General features: G+C 45.4%; 1 protein-coding gene across 1 annotated transcript in view; it reads right to left on the reverse strand.

The window, feature by feature from the left end:
• Window positions 1-3203: 3203 nt before the first annotated feature.
• LOC125432355 (dimethylaniline monooxygenase [N-oxide-forming] 1-like) overlaps window positions 3204-21515 on the reverse strand; it is a 103094-nt gene continuing 84782 nt past the window's right edge. The window contains 1 exon segment of the mRNA XM_048495803.1: window positions 3204-3612. Within this exon segment, the coding sequence (XP_048351760.1) occupies window positions 3231-3612 (382 nt within the window). The 3' untranslated portion in view covers window positions 3204-3230.

Below are 21515 nucleotides of genomic sequence, written 5' to 3' on the forward strand. Positions count from 1 at the left end.
CTTTCTGGATGGGTTGGAAGGAGGCAGTGGTCCGCCCCATCACTCTTGAAAAGACCATCGGCATTAGATCCGAGGATCTGGCCAATTACCACCTACGTCTTCGAATCTTTTCATTTCGTAGGGAAGGTAATTGAGAGAGCGGTGTTGGAGCAGCTTCAGGGTTTCCTGGATGACACATTGGCTTTCGACCCCTTCCAGTCCGGCTTCCCGTGCACAGGCACGGGATGGAGACGAAACTCTTCTAAATGCCGTCACAGATACGCTCCATTATGCAGCTTGACCGAGGCGGATCAGGCGCTGCTGGTTTTGCTAGACGGCTTACAGCGAAGCGTTTGATGTATTTGCGATTTCTCACCTAACCTTTTGGCCCACCGCCTGGCAGCGCTTTCCGGGGTCGCGGGGCATTGTTGTCCTTCAATGGATTGCCCTCGTTTCTCCGGGACCGTTACCAGCAAGTGTAGGTGCGGGGACCAAGCCTCCCGGAGGTGCCTTCCACTTCAATGTAGGGTGCCTCAGGGAGCGCTGCTTGTCCTCGCTTATTATTTAACATCTATATGCGACCACTTGCCTCCAGCTGGTACGGAGCTTTGGGCTGGATCTGTCACCAGTATGCTGATGACACTCAGCTCATTCTGTTGATGGAGAGGAGCTGTCACTGCCTCCTGCAGCTCTACAGCGGTATTGTTTGGAGGCGGTTGCTGGTTGGCTTGCGACATGTGAGCAGGCTGAAACTGAATCCATCGAAGACGGAGATCCTTTGGCTGGGCGCGGGGGGGGGGGGGAGGCGGGGGGATTTCCAGCCGCTTGGCGGAGTGGAAGGGGCCATTTTGGCGCCCGGCCTCCTCCGATCCGCAAGATCTGGGGGGGTCCACCTGGATTACGTCTCTTTCAATGGAGACTCCAGGTGACGCCCTTGTAACTTCCGGACTGCTTTCTTCCACCTTTCGCCAGGCTCGGGCGGGCTGGCCCCCTTCCTCTCTCAGGAGCGGACTGTATGCCGCCAGTGATTCCACGTGGACGGTCAAACCTCCAGGTTAGACTATTGTAACTTCGCTTCACGCTGGGCCTTCCCTTGCGTTTGATCCGGAAACTTTAAACTGGTCCAAAGCATGCGTGGCACGCTTGCTCACAGGGGAAACCTTTGGTGATCATATCCAACCTGTGCTGGGCGCCAGCTGCATTTGGCTCCCCAGTGGAATTCCGAATCATCTTTCAAGGGATGTGGGGTTTTGACCTTTAAGGCCTTACGCGGCCTGGGACCCTCGCACCTGAGAGACCGCGATTACCCCATATGCTCCTAATACTCACCTCTGCGTTACGGCAGAGGCCAATTTGCTGGTGGTTCCTGGCCCCTCAATGATGCGGCTGGCCTCCACACGAGCCAGGACCTTTACGGCCCTGGCTCCGGCCTGGTGGAACACTCTCCCTCCAGCTGTCCGGGCCCTGCGGGACCTTGGTGAATTCCGCAGGGCCTGTAAGACTGAGTTGTTCCGCCGGGCCTTTGGAGTGTCCAGTCGCTGAGGTGCGCCCCCCCCGCCCCCCTCCTTTCCTTTCCTTCCCTTTGCTCTGCTCCTTGGGCTTTTGTTCACTGTTTTATAATTTATTCGTATATTTATTGTTATTTTAAGGAAGAGTTTGGCCGCTCCCTCTTTTTTGGGGGCAGTTTAAAGGAATTGGGCTACGGGACGCCATCACCATCATTATTATTGTTATTGCTTCTGTCCGCTGCTTAAATGGTTTTAAATTGTTTTAATGGATTTTTAGTGCGTACTTGGTCACTGTTGTGACCCTTATTATATATTGTATACACAGTGTTGTACACCGCCCAGAGCCCCTCGGGGATTGGGCGGTTTATAAATTCAAATAATAAATAAATAAAAATAAATAAATCTGCACAGCTTCGCCATCCCTCTCCCCTATAAATACCAGCAACCACAAAATCATCCCCCATCCCTAAAAGACGACAAGGGAGCCTCTGTTCACCAGGACAGCTATGGGCTCCACCTCTGAAATCACCAGAATTTTCCTAACCCAAAGGTGGCAACTAGATGTCACTAGATTAGTGGCTGCTGCTGGTAAGTACAGTGTGCTATTTGTTTAATAAGCCTGTTGGATTTGTAATATCTGATGCATTGTAATCCTGGCTGGTATGTATGTACAGTGGAACCTCGGTTTTTGTTGGTAATCCGTTCGAAAAGAATCGATGGGCCTTTCCTCACTTCCCTTAAGCCCCGCGCTACTCGAGGAGAGTAAGCGTGGGGTCCCTCGGTACCTCCCCACTGAGAGAGGGGCGGGCGACAGCACAGCCGCCCGAAGCTGCTGCTGTCAGCGCCCCTCAGCGCCAGCAGCATCCCAAGCGCTCTTCTCAACGAAGCGCAGCTTTTGATGCAGCTCATGCGCTGGGTCGTGGGGATCGCCAGGCGCTGGGCGCCTGGAATGCTTTCTTGCGCGCTGGAGGAACAGCTAGCTGCGAGCATAGAGGGGAAGGACGAAAGTGGGGAAAGGCCCGATGAAAACTTCGTAAAACCGGTTTAGGTAACTGGAAGCAAACTTTCTTTCCATAGGGAATCCATGTAAATCCAATTGTAATTCATCGGCTCTAGGCACTCCAAAAAACATACCAAAACCACCTCTTTTGGTGAATAAACGTAGTGTTTAATGCTGAAAACAGTAACAAACAATAACACTAGGACCAGCTTCTGAGCCAGTGGACCAATGTCGCACCAGAAAGCTGTCCAAAGAGGTCTGTTTCTGACGCCTCTTTAAGATTTGTCTGAAGTGGGGCAAGAAATTGTCATTGAACAAGTTGCAGACACATCCTGCAACAGCTTTGTCCGGGTGATTTTTCTCCACAAACCCCTACACCTTACTGCAAATCGATGAAAACCGAGACAAATTTTTCATTGAAAAAATCGATGAAAACCGAAACCAATGAAAACCGAAGGCAATGAAAACCGAGGTTCCACTGTATGTATGTATGTATGTATGTATGTATGTATGTATGTATGTATGTATGTATGTATGTATGTATGTACGTACATACGTATGTATGACATTTCTATCCCGCCAACCTCCCAAAGGGACTCAAGGCAACTATTAATCTCATCAAAGTCCTGAAAGCAACCTGGGGTAATGGAGTTAAGGTTGCAGCACTCTAAATGCCCCATGGCTGCACATGATTAAAACACTAAGCCATGAAATCGGTATCACACATAAAGGGGATTGCCCCTTCACTTTATCCAGGGTAACCATGAAGGAGGGGTGTATTTAACAGTGAGCAGAGCAGCGCCAAGAATTGTCGGTAGGCCAAGAACGGTAACCCAGAGGCAAACGGAAGAGTGTTTTGGAGAGTCATCTACTACACGGGTCTTCAGGGGTTTTAGAGCTCGGTCCCACTGTGTTAGGATTGTCGTTCGGGCTTTCGTCCACTTCTTCGGTCCAGTCAGGCGATACTGGTAAGAACTGCAGGGGCCAAACAGAACTTCCAAGGCTAGCTTAGGATCTGTTACGAACAGCCATGGCACACTGGGCTTGACGCCTACGCAGGTGGCAATTTCATCCATGTAGTTGATAAACATGGTCAGCACTTTGCCCGTCTCACTGGAAATACCCCTGAAGTAGAAAGGAAAGCAGAACAGTGTCAGTTTTTGGAGGGGTCCTATAAGGTCTCCTCACTTGTGCTACAGCTCAGCATGTGCAAGATGTAACTCATCACCATCAGCTTTGTTGCAAGGCAGACAGTTGAAAATTCCCCATTAGTCGCGGAGTTACAAGGGGGCGGGGGTGCACTGTGCACCGGGCGCATGCCTGGGGGTGCAAAAATTGCCTCCCCCTTCCCAGAAGTTCTGTCTGTGACAGTTCTGTTGGTGTCCAGAATGGATACTGGCATGAGGGCAGGCTGGGACATTTCCATGGGGTGAGCTGGTTAGTCAACTCCCACCGGGGTTTAGGGCTGGAAGTGCAGTGCCCCAACCCTATGGACTTTTTGGCAGCAAGGTTTTGGTGTTTTGGGGGGAGGGTTTTTTTGCTCCCGTAGAAAGCTCTCTTGGAGGTGGTGGGGCAGCACTGTTGAAGGTTTGGATGGGGCTGCCCAGAATCTGCTCTGGAAGTGTGTCTATTGAGTACGCATTTGAGTTGAGTTTTGAAGTGGCTTGTTCTTAATTTTAGTTATTTGGCACCGTGCAATGAAACGTGTCACTTTTTAAAGAGACATTTTCTTTCAACCCTTTTAGATCCTAGCTTGATTTGGATCTCTCAAGGAAGACTAAGGCAACCAGGGTTCATGTACTGGAAGAGCCAGTCCAATGTACAATCCCGGGGGAGGGGAATTCCCGAGCTGACAACTAGCCCAAGCACCCCAAAAACTTGGAACCTGTCCTGTGCACTGGTTGAACACCAAGATCACAGCCTTTGATCCAATGCAGACAGGTGAATCCAGGGAAACTTGATCATTCCTTCTGAGAGCCATTGGCTCCTGCTTTTCCTCCTGCCTCCAGTGCTCGTCTCCTTTTCAATTAAAACTGTAGCCAGAATTGAACAATTGTGCCAGCTTCTTGTCCTGTCCCTGATTTGGAATGGTGCATTTGGATAAATGTGATTTATGTACTTACTTATTTAGATGCATTTTTTGCCCACCCTATACCCTATATTGGGGTGGATTACAGCATAAAAGCAATAAAATATTTAGGAACCTAAAAACAATTACAATATATAGCAATATAATAAAACTTTTTAAAAAATCTATAAAACCTATTAAAGCCTTTGATTAGGCCTACCAAAATTCATAAAACTTATTAAAAGGCACAAAAAATTGGTTTTCAAATTCCTATTGCCAGAAGGGGGAAACCATCTCTTCAGCCAAAAGCCAGGGAAAACCCCCCCCGGCCGATTCCCTCTGCCCGTCCTTTTCGGTAGACACCACCCATTGTCCGGTGGCTGTGAAATCTGGATGCTTTCGGATGCTGTGTACCGTGGTCTTGTATGAAACAAAGGAAGAAAACAAGTCATCTTTGCGGAGTGCATCAGAATAGTCTTAGGCATCTGATGTATTTTGTGTGCTTTTATGCAGGTGTGTCAATGTTTAGGACTGAGGAGATTCTCAGCAATATAGAGACTGTTGAAAAACAAGTCAGAGGTGTGCTGGAGAAAGCCTAGCAGAATGATGCTACACTTCCTGCTACTCTTTCTGCCTGGTTCGGCATTTATTTCCAGAGTACTGTGATTCTGTGGGTCCAAATTCCAGATAAGGACTCCTCCCCAGCTTAATTACCCTTTTCTATCACTGTCTACATTGCTAGCTTAAACGTTCTCTATCATTCTCTATTTCTCACCATCATCATAAAATCTTGGCAACTATGATGCTATGAGCAGATTAGGAGGTTCTCAGCCCCACCTCAAACCTTTTTACTGCTGCTTGGGGTTTCTTGAGTAAAACTGAAGGCGAATGTTTCAGGATCTTTCAAATTTATAATGCAGATGTTACCTTGCACCTACCAATAGACAAACCTACTGCTGTCTCTGCCAACACTGAAGAAGACAGTTGTTGGCAGAGCCATTTTATTTTCCCACCTATTTATTTCTCACCTCCAAGTGTATGTAGTCAAGAAGCTGGAAGTGTTCAGCGTACATTCTGAGGTACTCCAAGAGCATGGAGTGATGAAGGTAGTTGGGGCAATCCTCCGGGAATGGGAAGTCACTGAAAGAGGTCATTTCCTTTGACGTGTTGGTGATTATGGATTTGTATACATTAGTTTTCCCTTCTTCAGGTATTTCCTGTGCAAACACAGCAATTACATGAGCAAGGACCAAGCTCCTGAAACTATCCATTTTCACTTCAAAGTGACACCAGCCAGGGCATTTCCAAGGATTTCGCCACCCAAGTAGGTATCATATGCCATCTTCTGTGGGTCGAAACTGTACCTCAGTGGATGTCGCAGCAGTACCAGGGATTAGTCTGAATCCAGGAGCGCGGGTTTGGTGACAGGCATAGCTACCCTGGAGGTAAGCAAACTCCCTATTTGACTCTGTAAACCACCTTTTATCCACTTGTCTCCTTCTCAGCACAGTGTGATAAATAACATATTTTTCCTGGAGGGGCAAAGTAGTGAAATTATGTTTCCTCCACACACCATATACCTGGTGCAGTTTGCCCCTATCTATGCACCTTTGATCTTACACATTCCAAGTTTCTCTTCACAGCAATTATACTTGGCACCCGTACAGCACGGCTGAACTTTCCAAGCTTTTTCACATACATTATTTTGTGGAAATGGTTATTGCTATCTGGCAAAATAAGCCCCTGTTATGATTGCTGTATTGCAGGAAGGAGGGGAGGCAGTTCTTGAGGCAGGGACCAAAGAATGCTGTTTCGTTCTGATCCTCGCCACCCAGATGTTGGGTCACTCAAAGTGTCCTCCATCAATCTGGGACCCATAACAGGAGCTTGTGTAACTGATTTCCTGCTCCCATGCCAAGGAAAGGTTTTTCAAGTTAGGACTCTCCAGAATACGTGAAGGGACCATTACAGGACCAGGCCTTAATAAACCGCATGCCTTATTTCTTCATCTGGTGACTATATTCTTATCTTTCTAAGGATGGAGACCTGCTGCACCAGAAACCAGAGATAAGGTTTCTTCTATGGTGCATATTCAAAGGCACACCTCAGTCAAGTCTTAAATTTTTTTTTCTACCCACAGCTTCCACTAGGATCAGAGGTGTAGCTTCCACAGGGTGTAGCTTCCACAGGCCCCAAGCGGCCCCCATTGGATCACGTGGGGGTGGAAATTCGCCACCACACCCCTCCTCCTTCCCCCCTCGGCCCCGCCCCACCAGGCCCCACCAGGCTGCCTGGGATCACCACTGGCTAAGGTAAGTGGAGCGCAGGGGGGCGAGGGGCCCTGGGGGAGCGCCCAGAGCAGGTGTTGCCCTGGGTGCCATTTTCCCCAGGCCAGCAAGCCTCCCTGCCCATGGATCAAAGCAAGCTCTCCCAGCCCCCCCCCCCCCTGCACAGGATCCATGGGCAGAGCAAGTTCTCCCAGCCTCCCCCCACCCCAATATCCAGCAATCCTCCCCAGCATAGATTTTAGGGAATTACAAATTGTTTATTGTATGTACCGTGTTTCCCTGAAAATAAGACCGTGTCTTATATTAATTTTTGCTCCCAAAGATGCGCCATGTCTTATTTTCAGGGGATGTCTTATTTTTCTGCGTTCTGTTCGTCGGGCATGCTTCCAAACAAAAACTTTGCTACGTCTTACTTTCGGGGGATGCCTTATATTTCAAACTTCAGCAAAACCTCTACTGCAGCTTATTTTCAGGGGATGTCTTATATTTGGGGAAACAGGGTATGCTACTAGATAAGACAGAATTAAGTTCCTGAAGGAGTGGTGTTTTCTCCCTTAAAAAAAAAAGACATTGAGTACATGGCTTGTTGTTAGAACAATCTCTTGAAACTTATGGATTTTGGCCATATTATAAAAATCTTTTTTTGGCAGCATTTTTGATGCCCTGTGTGAATTGACTTTTCTGGTTAGGGTTTACCACCTAGGCAATTTGAGAACTCCCTCTTTCTCTCCCCGCTCATCCCGATTTTGTACCACTTGTTGAAATCCCTTTTGAAATATTGAAATGCCAATTGTTGAAATCGCTAGCCTTAAGGGCTTTTGTGTAAAAGTTAAAAGTTAATACCTCAGTCTCTACATGTATAATAGGCCTGATGCCGCTTCCACTCTGGAGTGTCGTACGGGAAAACAAATGAAAGCCATTCGGAAGTGCCTTTCGGGGTCCGTTTATTTTATTTTTATATTTTTTCACAGCAGTATTAAAACATTTTGAAAGCATTTTGAAAACGTCAAGAAAAATGAGTGGCATGGACCAGTGCTGTTGAGTGCCATGGACCAGTGCCGTTGAGTGGCATGGACCAGTGCTGTGTTCAGATTTTCAAGCTGGGGCATGTTCTGTAATGTGATGGTGACTTTGAAATGACCTGGTGCAAAAAATTGTTGTTTGGCCCTGGTGGGGGAGGGTGGCCTCCTACATGCAGGGCGGGGGCGCAAAACTTAGATTTTGCACCGGGCTCCATTTTTCCTAGCTACGCCTCCGACTAGGATATGCAAATATGGGACATTCCTAGAGATGTGGGGGTGTAGCCAATCATGATGTAAACCTTGACATTTAAAGCAACCATTTTCTGCAGGCGATCTGATCTCTGTAGTCTGGAGAACACCGGTCGTTTTGCGAGATCGTCTGTCCCAACCTGGAACTTAGCAGCTCTAGTACCAATCCTGTTTCCTCCAACCGTTACAGCACACTTGACAGAAGTTCTGACCAGCAAATTAAATGCTCATTTGGTCCCCTGCCTTGCCCTTCCCACCACGCTTCGTTCATTTCTCGTTTATTTACAGCTGAATACACACTGCACCGATCCCTTTACCCGCTGCCTATTCACATGCCCAGGGAACGCCACAATCTCCAGCTTAGCTTGAAAACCTTGTGGCTGAATTTCTCATGGCTTCCTTCCAAGTTTGAATTCGACTCACCCTGAATTGCCACAGTCCCCCGATGCTGTTGCTCCTCTCAAAACAGGTGGGTTCCAGTCCTTCATCTAGGCAGCATTTAAGGGAAGCCAATCCACTTACCCCAGCCCCAATGATAGCCACTTTCTTTGCCATGCTATTCGGGAAGGACCCTTTCAGGACACTTACTACAAGGAGAAGGGACAGAAATCAGTTAATACAGTACAGACTCTTTTGACTGTACAAGTAAAGTGCAAAGTTCATCTGAAACTTTTTCCTGCAAGTCACTGGAGGGTTGTAAACCTGGTATTCTTCAGCCCTAGGGAATATCTCTAAATGCGACTGCCAGTTGTGATATGTTCCGCTTACCTGCATAAGTCAGTTACGGACATTCCAAACAGCATTGTTTAAAGTAAAGTGAATTGCTGAGTTCCTCTTCCACCTTTCCCACCATGCAGTCAGACTCCGTGGCCGCTTCTCTTCGCACAGAGCTGTCTCGTATTCACTACAGCTGAGCTGTTCTCCCACCAGAAGCGTCTGTGAACCCAACTGGCTTTTCAGGAGCCCCAAGTAAGAGACGATGTTTTTAGAACCGTGCTTTCCTGGGACAGAGGAATCTCTGATCCAATGACTGGAAGAGGAAGTGTGAAGCAGTTACAGTAAGGGAACGTACAAAGTTGCACATAATTATGAAACAGCGTAATGCAGATTGTGACGGGAAATTTCAGGGTGACAGGCGGTAGGTTTGCCTTTATCTCTGACATTGACATTTGTTAGTTAATGGGACTTTGTCCAATTTCCTGTTTGCTTGCTAGTAATCCTGACTCACTCAGTCTCTCCTTTTCAGAGCTCTTGTTTTTCTCCCGCCCAGCATTTCAAGAGGGCAGGACTCCCAGAGCAGGCAGATTTGAAAGGCAAAACCAGCAACTGCTCTGCCATCAGGTAGGACTGCCAGCCTCCAGATTCTCCGCCCCCATGCGACCAGCTGGCATGTACCTGGGGACATGTGACCCCCACATGTCCCCGTGAGTGCTCTGCCCCTGGCTTTTTTTTAATATTTTTCAAAAATTTCCAGGTCTATATACTTTTTCACTGAAAGATCAAAGTACAGTTTTATAGTCATCCACCACATGCACCACAGGAGGTGGTGATGGCCACTAACCAGGAAGTGGTGATAGCCTCTAACCTGGATAGCTTTAAAAAGGGCTTGGACAGATTTATGGAGGAGAAGTCGATCTATGGCTGCCAATCTTGATCCTCTTTGATCTGAGATTGCAAAGGCCTTAGCAGACCAGGTGCTCAGGAGCAGCAGCAGCAGAGGGCCATTGCTTTCACATCCTGCACATGAGCTCCCAAAGGCACCTGGTGGGCCACTGTGAGTAGCAGAGTGCTGGACTAGATGGACCCTGGTCTGATCCAGCAGGCTCGTTCTTATTTTCTTATGTTCACATGCTGGACCTTTTTTGTCATATAATGCCCTGCTTGGGTCCTAGCACCTACATTGCTTCCCCCAACTCCATTTGCCTTTTGCTGTCCCTCCTTCCCCTCCTTCTGGGTGTCACCTGGCTCTGATGTGGTATGGGGTGAATTTGGCCATCTGTGGCAACCTGTGGGTGAATTTGGCCATCTGTGGCAACCTGTGGGTGAATTTGGCCATCTGTGGCAACCTGTGGGTGAATTTGGCCATCTGTGGTGACCTGTGCGCTCTCTGTCATCCTCCCTCTGCCCACCGAGCCTCTCTGTTGCAGCTGCCTCCCACCTTGTCAACCTGAAGATTCCTCCCCCCAGCAGGTTCCAGCTTCCCCCACCTTCCAAGCCATGTTTAAGTATGCACAAAATAATGGTTTTGACAAAGGCAGCACTTAAAAATGAATGATAATTTTCATATTCATTTTGGACTACTTTCTAAAGAGGAAGTATACTGTTTCCTCTTCTGCCACACCACACTTGACCACACCAGGGGTGTACCGCCCAGGGAGACATATGGGGTCAAATGTCCCGGGGTTGTGGCCATTTAGTCATGTGGGGGGGGGGGGCAGAAAATCAACTTACCGAATGATCATTGTTTGGTAATAGTGGGAGAGGGTGACCACCCAAAAGAGGGAGGGGGGAAGAGCAGAAAACTCAGATTTTGCACCAGGCTACATTTTCCCTAAATATGCCTCTGGACCACACTTTAATCTTCCAGTGGAAAAGAGTATAATAAACGCAAACCTGAAAAATACCAATTTTTATTTTGCCCACTCCTACCTGAAATCTCCAGGAATTTTCCAACTGGTGCTGGCAACTGTACCACCAGTGTCTCCTGCCTTTGCCAGGGGTCCACTTTTGGCTTTTCTATCTGAACACATTAACTGGAAGACACTCCTGTGAGGACTCAGGACCTTTAAGTTTGGGCTACTAATCCATTATTTCACAGATAACAGTTCCCTGGTTCACTTGCTGCTATCCGATACAAAAGCGAACCCTTAGTTCTGTCTGATTGACAAGAAAATTGACTCTATTGAACTGTCATTGGATTCACTATGGCCTCTTCCGCACACGCAAAATAATGCGTTTTCAAACCACTTTCACAACTGTTTGCAAGTGGATTTTGCCATTCCACACAGCTTCAAAGAGCACTGACAGCAGTTTGAAAGTGCATTATTCTGCATGTGCGGAATGAGCCTATGTTTCTTGTCCTATTCAGAAGCTTATAAAAGACTAAAAGGTCAGTTACTGGATAGGGAGTTTCCCAGTTTAGTTATAGCAGCCATGAAAACCTGCTCACCTATGCATTTCTCAATCCCATTTGAACAGGGTCATATGGCCCATTATTTACTCTGCTTAGTTAACCCTGTTCAAAGGAGAGCATTAATGCTTGCTAGGTTTAATGTTATGCCTTCTGATTTTTTTTAATTAGGCAGATTCAACAATATAGAAAAGTCTAACAGATTGGGCCTTTGCAATACTGGGCAAGTTGAATCCTTGGCCCATCAATTATTGCATTGTTCTAGATTTAAGGGAATTAGATCTAAGTTACTTCAAACTGATCTCCCTGATTTATTTAGACTACTATATTTGCTAGATAACCCAGCCCCTTCTTTCTGTGTGATGGCTGCAGATTTTCTTTTGGAAAATAATACAGAGTCATTAGTCATTTTCTTTTACATATTCTATGTTGTTTATTGTTTTGTGCTTTTATTATTATACCTATTGTTATATTCATACACCTTTTCTTTTTCCTGTTGTATTATTATGGCAATAAAGGCTAACTGAACTGAACTGAACAGAATCCGTTGTGTGTTTCTTTGCTAGCAGCGGCTCAGATTTTTTAAAAGGCACCAAACAAGGAAGGGGGAAGAAATAGTGGCCAGTTACCCACTGCAAGTTTTTCCCTGCCCTCAGCCTGCTCTGGGGTGAAAAGTCATGCCAGAAGCGTTCCTGCTTTCCCCATGAAAAACGAGAATCATGCGCAGGGCAAGAGGAAGTGCATCAGGACAATATTTTTTGCCCCGATGCACCTCCTTTCACAGTAAGCCACAAACATGAAGAGCATGGGGGCAAGATTTCTTGCCCTGACGTGCTTCTGGTCTCACCGCTTACCACAGCACCGGTGGGTGATCGGCCAGTGATGGACTGAGTTTTACCCTCTTTAACCTGGCATTCTATATCAGTACTTTAACCCGGCATGCTATACCAGTACTTAAAAACACTAGAATCAAGACAGTGGTTAATGAACCTCACCCAGACTTCCTGTCTCCAGGCAGGAAGCAATCAAAGGGATTAAAATGCTAGGCAACTACTTGATGTCCTCACTGATTGATTATGCAACTTCACTGTTACTTACATATGCCAAAATGGGTGGATTCCACTCAACACATGCAAATCACATTTGCTAATTGCACCCCTTATGCTTGTTAACCGATGCAAATGGTTCTTTCTTCCACCCTGCACATTCCACAGGTATACATACTCCACTTGCCTTCAACCAGTGCTGGGATTCAGCAGGTTCGCACCACTTCGGCAGAACTGGTTGTTGAAATGGTGCTTGTAAACAACCGGTTGTTAAATTATTTGAATCCCACCACCAGAACCGGTTGTTAAATTATTTGAATCCCACCACTGTTTACAACCACCAGATATGCTACAGACTCTTCATCCTGGTTTTCCCTTTCCTCAGGATGCGCTTTCCAAAATTTGTTATATAATTTGATCTTTTAGGAAACAGCACAGTCCAAGTGTGTTATCAAATCATCTGGATGGGGAGGCGTGCTTTCCCTGCAGCCAGTCCCTGGTGGGTTTCATTCTCTCCACTGCAAAATCAGGGTTGTTTTTTTTTTTTTTAAAAAAAATTACAGTTATCCCTTTCACATTGCTGGGGTTGGGGGCACGGCGTCCCCCACAGTCTGGAAATCTGCAAAAAAAAATTTGGCCCCCCATTTCAGAGAATAAGTCTGATTTCTTTCTTTTTCTTTTCTTTTAACTATTAAAAAGGAATCGTGGACACTTATGGTATTAAAAGATACACTGTGTTGATACTATACAATACTATGCATCCAGGGGTGGGATCCACACATTTTAGGTTCCCATGGTGGTGGGATTCAAACAGTGGCGTGGTGCCAATGCGGCTGGGTGGGGCACGACGGGGGCGTGGCCGGGCATTCCGGGGGCGGGGCATTCATAATTTCTCTGTTACTGTAAAAAACTCTTACTGTAAAAAAAGTTCCTAACTTCCAGCTGGTATCTTTCTGTCCATAATTGAAACTCATTATAGCAAGTCCTATCGCCTCCTGCCAACAGAAACAACTACTTCTCCTCTAATTGACTGCCTGTCAAATACTTCATACTTTCAAATACTTCATTTTGTTTCTAGAAATCAAAAGAAGGATACTTGCCTCAAACAAGGAACTTCACCATATTTCTAAAACATGTTTTCAAAACAGCCCGACAGGGAGAATTATCCCGTTTTCTACCTTCGCTAACCAGCCACACAGGAAACAACAGGACTTTATGATTTTTGGACCTAATGAAATTTCTAATGGAAAAGCAGACCCAATTAGTAACCCCCTCTCGGCACACACAAATAATTAGTAACCCACTCTCGAGAACTGGTGAGAACCTGCTGGATCCCACCTCTGTATGCATCTATTGTATTCCTCTCTGAGTTTCTAACTTTTTCTGTGTTGTCTGCTGGCCTTCGCATGTTGTCTACAGCTTCTGCAAAGCTCCCCTCAAATTCTCATTTAATTTCTTGTGCCAACCAGCAAGATATCAATACCATGATGGGAAAAGTTATGATGTGGAAGGGATAACTGTAATTACTGTAGACATAGTACTACAGTAATTATCTTTTATTTTTAAATAAAAAGGCCTCAAAAACTCTCAGGTGATAGAGCTGGGAAATGGGGACCATGAGTGGCTTGTGGCATGAAAATGTGTGGACAACTCCCATTTGCAAGCTCTGCCGCATTTGTGGCGGTGGTAACAGCCGCATGGAGAATTGTTGGTTCAGCTAACCAGGAGACTGACTTTCGTATGAGCAGCCTCTCCATAAACAGAAGCCCAGTGACCAAAAATACCACATGTAATCAAAGACTCAAAGTCAAATATCTTTAATGGCATATAAATAACAAAAACATAACATCACAGCATTCCAATTAACACAAGTTAGAACGACTTAAGATCATTTAAAAATTTGGCCATAGCTTCCAGCACCCCATAGCAATGACTGTTTAGAAGAGATATAACCTTCAGTTTATCCGTTGTCCCTTCCCTTTCACGCAAGAAGGGGGTTATATACTTTTCCCTCTCTTGAACGTAGAAGGGACAGTATAACAACATGTGGGTTACAGATTCCACACAGTCCAGGTCACATGGGCATTTCCTATCTTTATATGGAATCCCAAGATGGTTGGAGGGAGGAAGGTAGAGCATTACACCTAGCAAGAGTAAGTGCCCTACGCCACCAAGCCTCAATCAATAGGTGAAGATATCTGGCAGCTGTTAATCTGTCGAAGGGGATTCCCAAAAACACACAGAGGAGCAGGTTTTATTAGCTGCCTTCAACATCTGTTGGAATTCTCTGTTGAAAAGTCTTTCCTTAACGACACTGAAGACCTCTTGCTCTGTTAACATCGACAAATCATCAATAGTAATCAACCTGGCAACGCACAAGTGTGGTGTATTTCAGTGGTCAGTGTGTCTGAGTGGGATCTGATCTGAGAGCTCTAGCTTCAGATCCTTCACTCTGCCACATTGCTGGAATTTGGGCCGTTCTCTTTCAGCCCAGTCAGGGTGGTGTGAAAGGGGGTTGAGCTCCATCAATCATTTCCCATGCTCTTTAGTCAGCACCAGATTTGGTGTGAAAAGGACTCATCATGAGTCTTTCAAGTGTCAAATTCTCTATTTTAAAAATGGGAGGAGCTGAGGTGAGAAGGTGTGAATCCCAGCATAAATCTTCCAAATGTGAATCTCTGTGCAACTGGCTAGAACAGAATTAGCAGATAACGAGGTTAAGTATCTGAATGTAAAAAGCCTGGGGGTGACATAGAATGTTTGAAGGAAAGATTTGTACGATCTGAACAGAAACCAGAGTAACCGGTTATGCCAAGGGATTAAAGCTAAACCCTTTGCACAATGGCTCCCTGTTCTGTGTCAAAGGTAAAACACTCATAGCTGAAAGAGGTCAGTTGAAATTTTTGAGAGCCATTTTTCAGGCTCCACCATGTATTCCAAATGCTGCGATTAGGCTGGAGGCTGGGATGATCACAATGGATGCTAGCATTTGGTTAGTAGCTTCTTTGTATTGTCTCAGATGTTTTGATTCATCTAAAGATCTCTTTTATCTCATCATCAAGAATTCATTTAACTCATCCTGGCATAAAACTGTGGAAACTACCGTATATACTCGAATATAAGTCAAGTTTTTAGCACATTTTTTGTGCTGAAGCCCCCCCCCTCCACATATTCGAGTGAACGGGTGGCGAGTGGGAGGGGCAGGGTGGAGAAGGGAGCCAGAGCCTGGAGAGAGGCAGCTGGGATTTCCCTGCAGCAGCAAAAAGGCAGCGAGGACGGGGAGATGGGCTGTTGCCGCTCTTCTTCCTCCTCCTTTTCCCAGTCGCTCCCACCTCCAGAAAAGAGCAGCTTCTGCCATGGCTCGTGGTGCTGAGAATGCCTGCTCACCTTCAATGTGTGCGTGTGCAGGTGCCTCCTCTCAGGAGTCCCCCTAGTAGCCAGCCTGGATCTGAGCCCTGCACAGGCTGCAGAGATCCCCTGCCTTGGCTGGAGGTGGGGAGGGGAAATGCCTTGGCTGGAGGTGGGGAGGGGAAATGGGCCAGGCTGCACCCTGTGCCCAGCTCGGATCCAGCCTGCATCTGAGCCCTGCCCAGGCTGCAGAGATCCCCTGCCCCCCTCCATGCCTGGGCTGGAGGTGGGGAGGGGAAACAGGTCAGGCTGCACCCTGCGCCCAGCTCGGATCCAGTCTGTATCTGAGCCCTGCGCAGGCTGCACAGATCCCCTGCCCCTCTCCATGCCTTAGCTGGAGGTGGGGAGGGGAAGTGGGCCAGGCTGCACCCTGCACCCAGCTCGGATCCTGCTTGGATCTGAGCCCTGCGCAGGCTGCAGAGATTTCCTTCCCCCCTTCCATGCCTTGCCTGGAGGTGGGGAGGGGAAGCTGGCCAGACTGCACCCTGAGCCCAGCTTGGATCCAGCCTGGATCTGCGGGGCCCCGGATGGAGGTGGCCAGGGGAAGCCGGCTGCTGCATTTCCCACCCTAGACTTGTACTCGAGTCAATACGTTTTCCCAGTTTTGGGGGGCAAAATTAGGTGCCTCGACTTATATTTGGGTCGACTTATACTCAAGTATATACGGTAAGCTGAGGACGTGTGGTCTATCATTGATGGTAACATACCCGAACAATACCCGAACAGTAATTAAACAAAAATTACAGGATGTGGAGAGGAACCATGATATAGAATTTAGAAATCTTTTTGATTCCAGCATACCGAATAAAAATCATGATTGCTCCTTATATTAAGCACCTAGATGATCCTGCACTGTGAAGAAGTTTCATGCTGATCAGACATAAGACTCTGCCTTAATTGGCAAATACAATAAAGACCAAGAGAAGAATGTTTATGCTTATGCCAGGATGGTTCTATAGAATCGCTGGAGCATCTTAGATTTGACTGTAAGAATTTAGACCAGGAAAGAAGGAAGTTAATCCTATTTTATTAAAAAAATTGTGGTAGAGACAGGAGGACTCTTATTTCCATACTGGTTTCTGGAACCGATATAGGTGTGACACAGGAGGTAGCTAAATTTGCCTGGATAATTTGTAAAAAGGTATAAGGAAAGGTTTTAGTTTTTGTAATAATTTATTTATTTAACATTTTAATAGCTTGGGACTTTCGCTTGTTGATGTTTTTAAATTAAGTTAATCTGATGTTTTCATCTATAGCAGGGGTCTTCAAACTATGGCCCTCCAGATGTTCATGGACTACAATTCCCATCAGCCCCTGCCAGCATGGCCAAGTGGTAGGGCTCATGGGAATTGTAGTCTATGAACATCCGGAGGGCCATAGTTTGAAGACCCCTGATCTATAGTAATTTGAAAGTGTTGGATATTGTTATGATTTTGGTCTATGACCGCAAATAAATTTCATTCATTGGATGTTTGAAGGGGTTTTTTAAATACTTTTTCAGTTTTTGTAATCCTAGTTCCATTGCATTGCTTATTAGATCCCTTATGCTGTTCAATTATGCTGTTTTATACCATGTATACACTTTGAGTCTCAAGTACAGAATTGGTAAATAAAGAACAATGCAGAAATAAAAATATAACAATGAAAATAAATGATGGGCTGACCACCTCTGTACTCATTTGCCACCCCCAATATGAATTTTTTTTTCTGGGTTCAGGCCTGCTTCAGCCGCACTTACCTCACAGGTAACCGAACCCAGAGGAAGAGAGAATAATGTATGTTATCTTGAACTGTTTGGAGGAAGGACAGCATAAAAATATTTTGGGTAGCAAGATAGGAATATGGATTCTCCTTGAATCCTATAAATAAACGCAATCCTAAACAGAGTTATGCCCTTCTAAGTCCATTGGGCTGTTTCTGCACGGCGACGATGGGGGTTGGGTCGGCGTATACGACGCCGACCCAACCCCCTTGGGACCATTCGTACAAAACAGGCCAACCCTGCTTAGCTTCTGAGATCTGACAAGGTCAGGCTAGCTTACCCAGGTTAGGGCAAAGCAGTTTTAGGGGAGAAAAAAGCAACCAACCCAAACTCTTTCTTTGGAACAGTTTTAAAAGACTGAATTACTTCTGAACGGTACAGTCCAGATGTCTTATCATTAAAGAATGGCACTAAACACAGAAATAATGGGCATGACAGCATTTACCAAGAAAGTCCAGTTGGGGAAGAAAACCACAAATCTTGAAATCATTTTGGTTACTGTATTTATTAATTTTTGAAAGATCGATACAAGTATTGCTTCTCCGGTAAATCACAGAGTCTTTCATTGTAACATTGTTTTCCTGTTACAAGGTCATCGTTAAACATCTCATTTCCCCCTTTCATTATTGGTTACCTTACTCTGAAAAAAAGTTGATATTTTGGAGTATTTGTTGTAAACGATCCAAGTCTAAATAAAAACCTATGCTTGTCAAGCACTTTGTAAGTGAACATCCACTCCTGTCAGAGGTGGCACAATTTGGGTGGGAAAGTAAAGCATGCTCCCCTAACTCCTGCACTTCATAGTATGGGCCTGCGCATTGTCCAAATTAACTGGAAGGAAAGAATGCATTAAACATGGTCCATTGGAATATTTCAACCACTGTTTCCAATTCCTGATGACTCTTAAACTTATCCAAACAATGCTTAGATTAAGAAAACATTTCAACCTGCTTCTCAGAATAGCTGTTGTTTTTTTAAAGCTTGAACTGGGCATTTGAATGTCAAGCGTGGTGAGAACTGCAAAGAACTATGAGGAGCTCCAAGCGGACCTTCATAAATCAGGTGAGTGGGCTAAGAAATGGCAAATGCAGTTCAATGTAGCAAAATGTAAAGTGATGCACATGGGGCAAAAAAATCCAAACTTCACATACACGCTACAGGGGTCAGTGCTATCAGTCACAGACCAGGAAAGGGATTTGGGCATCTTAGTTGATAGTTCCATGGGAATATGTTAAACTACAAAATGAACACAAACAGGTGTGCAGCGTGAAACTAATTAACCCAAGAAATTGCGCAGCACACCGGCTGGCTGGTAGTGAAAAATTATGGTCAAATAAATAATCTACTATCGTTTCAAAAACTCAAATGTATCTTATTGACATAAGTTCTTTAACTATTGGTACAATTGCATCACAATTCTTAGATATAAAAAGGTATAGTTCATAAGAAGCTAGATTCCTTATTCAGTGCTATGTATCAAAAACAGCAGAATGCAAACCACAAAAGTCCATAACAGAATGTGGTGCCGGCAAATTCTTGCCAAAGAGTTCGAGTGCTGCTCAGCTGTTGCGAAATTCAAGCGTCACTGTTTACAAGCTGCTCCGCTGTGGCAATGCAAGCCTCGATTAATGATGATATGAACAGTTCAAAACGCAATCGCGTATTTGCGTTTTCAATCATCCATCTTCTTCAGGAACATGCAATTTATTATAAATTAATTGAGCCAATTGTACCAATAGTTAATTGCAATTGTACCAATAGATGCAATTGTACCAATAGTTAAAGAACTTATGTCAATAAGATACATTTGAGTTTTTGAAACGATAGTAGATTATTTATTTGACCATAATTTTTCACTACCAGCCAGCCGGTGTGCTGCGCAATTTCTTGGGTTAATTAGTTCCATGGGAATGTAAACTCAATGCACGGCAGCTGTGAAAAAGGCAAACTCTATGCTGGGGATCATTAGGAAAGGAATTGAGAATAAAACTGCAAAGATTATATAAAGCAGTGGTACGACCGCACTTGGAGTACTGTGTTCAGTTCTGGTCGCCACATCTCAAAAAGGATATAGAAGAGATAGAAAACGTGCAGAGAAGGGCAACGAGGATGGTTGAAGGATTGGAGTATCTTCCTTATGAGGAGAGGCTGCAGCGTTTGGGACTCTTTCGTTTGGAGAGGAAATGTCATTGAAAATGCTGGGGGGAAGAATTAGAACTAATAAAAGGAAACATTTCTTCATGCAACACGTGATCGGTGTTTGGAATATGCTGCCACAGGAGGTGGGATGGTCACCAACCTGGGTAGCTTTAAAAGGGGCTTGGACAGATTTATGGAGAAGTCGATCTATGGCTACCAATCTTGATCCTCCTTGATCTGAGATTGCAAATGCCTTAACAGACCGGGTGCTCAGGAGCAGCAGCAGCAGCAGAAGGCCATTGCTTTCACATCCTGCACGTGAGCTCCCAAAGGCACCTGGTGGGCCACTGCGAGTAGCAGAGTGCTGGACTAGATGGACCCTGGTCTGATCCAGCAGGCTCGTTCTTATGTTCTTAAGTGGAGCTGCTGGAGAAAACACTTCACCTTTTTAACGTTACTCAGTCTGAAACTCACATTTTAAATTTGCAGCCAAAAATGTTGTGTTTTACTGCCACACTGTTAATTTCCAAAACTGACCCCTTGACGTAACAGTTGATTTTTGGAACTGCAGTAAATTTTTCTGGGTTATGAACAGGCTTCTGTTTGCTGAGATCAATCTTATGCATTCAGCAGATTTGAATTCTGGTTATACTGTCCCTCCATCCTTTTTACCCTTTACAAGATGAGGGGTGTGACGAATGCATTTATCCTGCATTCAGGTTACAGGGTGGAACCACCCCTGAAAGAGTTAAGCCCTGGCCAGCCCTGATTGGCCAGAGAAAAATTGGATGAGACTATAAATACTGTCAGCCTGAGTGCTGAAGGGTGTGTTTTGAGTCTTTTGACTTTTTGGCTCGGTGTGAGCTTGTCTGCCCTCGGGTGCTTTTTGTAGCAGCATGAGGAGAATCTGCCAGATCTCTCACAGCTGTTGTTTAAGAATAGCTGAGGAAGCTATTAAATCAACCCTGAGTTTGGAGGAGAGTGTCCGCCCTCAGGTGTTTGGTTTTTGAGGGAAACCTCTGTAAAGTCTAAAAGTCTGTCATCCACATTTAGCCCCAGTCTTGGGAGGCCCAAATCCTGTGGCAGAGAGGCCAAATTTTAGGATTGTGGGAGAGGGAGGCTGTATGCCTGAATCCCACAGGGCGTAAACTGGGTGTTTTATTTTTGTGGTGAGGTGCAGCGGACTGAAGATTTTATTTTTAAGAGGGAGTGTGAAACCTCCACAGAAACATATTTTAGGAAACATCTTTGTTGAAACATCTTTGCTGAAACAGCTTTGCTGAAGTAAAATTTTAAGGAAAGTGACACCTGCGAGTGTTCATTGTGTAACTTAAGTGAAGTGCCTGCAACCGTTAAGCTTAAAAACAAACTTACTCTGCAACCGCTAAGCTTTAACAAACTTTCTCTGAAACCAATACGCTTACATCCTCTCAAAATTACCTGAGAAGCCTCTGTTAAGCCAGCAATAAAAGTTTTAAGTTTTTGTTCAACTTTAAACTCGTTCCAGTTATTTTTGTTTTCTGTCTGTGTCTGTGTGTTCCCCAGTCAGGGTGGTGACCGTTTAAAATCAGTTTTTGTGGGCTTTAATTTATATTGGAGGCAGCGAAGAGAAAAACAACTGAAATAATAGGAAGGGTTTCTTAAAACCAACTACCGGGATTCCTTCCTATATAGTGCCTTGCGTAATAAGGAGCATAGACAGAAAGCAGGTTATCTGGAAAGACAGACAGCAAAGCCATAAAGCCATCAGAACTAATTGAAAGCATAGAGAATCCCAAGAAGCACTGCAAAGATGGCCAAAGCTTTCAGCAAGGATCCAATGAAAGTGGACGTGTCTTCCACCATCCGGGTTCTCATGGGCTTCAAGGTCCGCTCCCACTGGTTCATGATAGCATCCCTGGCTCCAGGCCATTTCC

Source organism: Sphaerodactylus townsendi, linkage group LG05 (genome assembly GCF_021028975.2).
Source record: "Sphaerodactylus townsendi isolate TG3544 linkage group LG05, MPM_Stown_v2.3, whole genome shotgun sequence".
Lineage (NCBI taxonomy): Eukaryota > Metazoa > Chordata > Lepidosauria > Squamata > Sphaerodactylidae > Sphaerodactylus > Sphaerodactylus townsendi.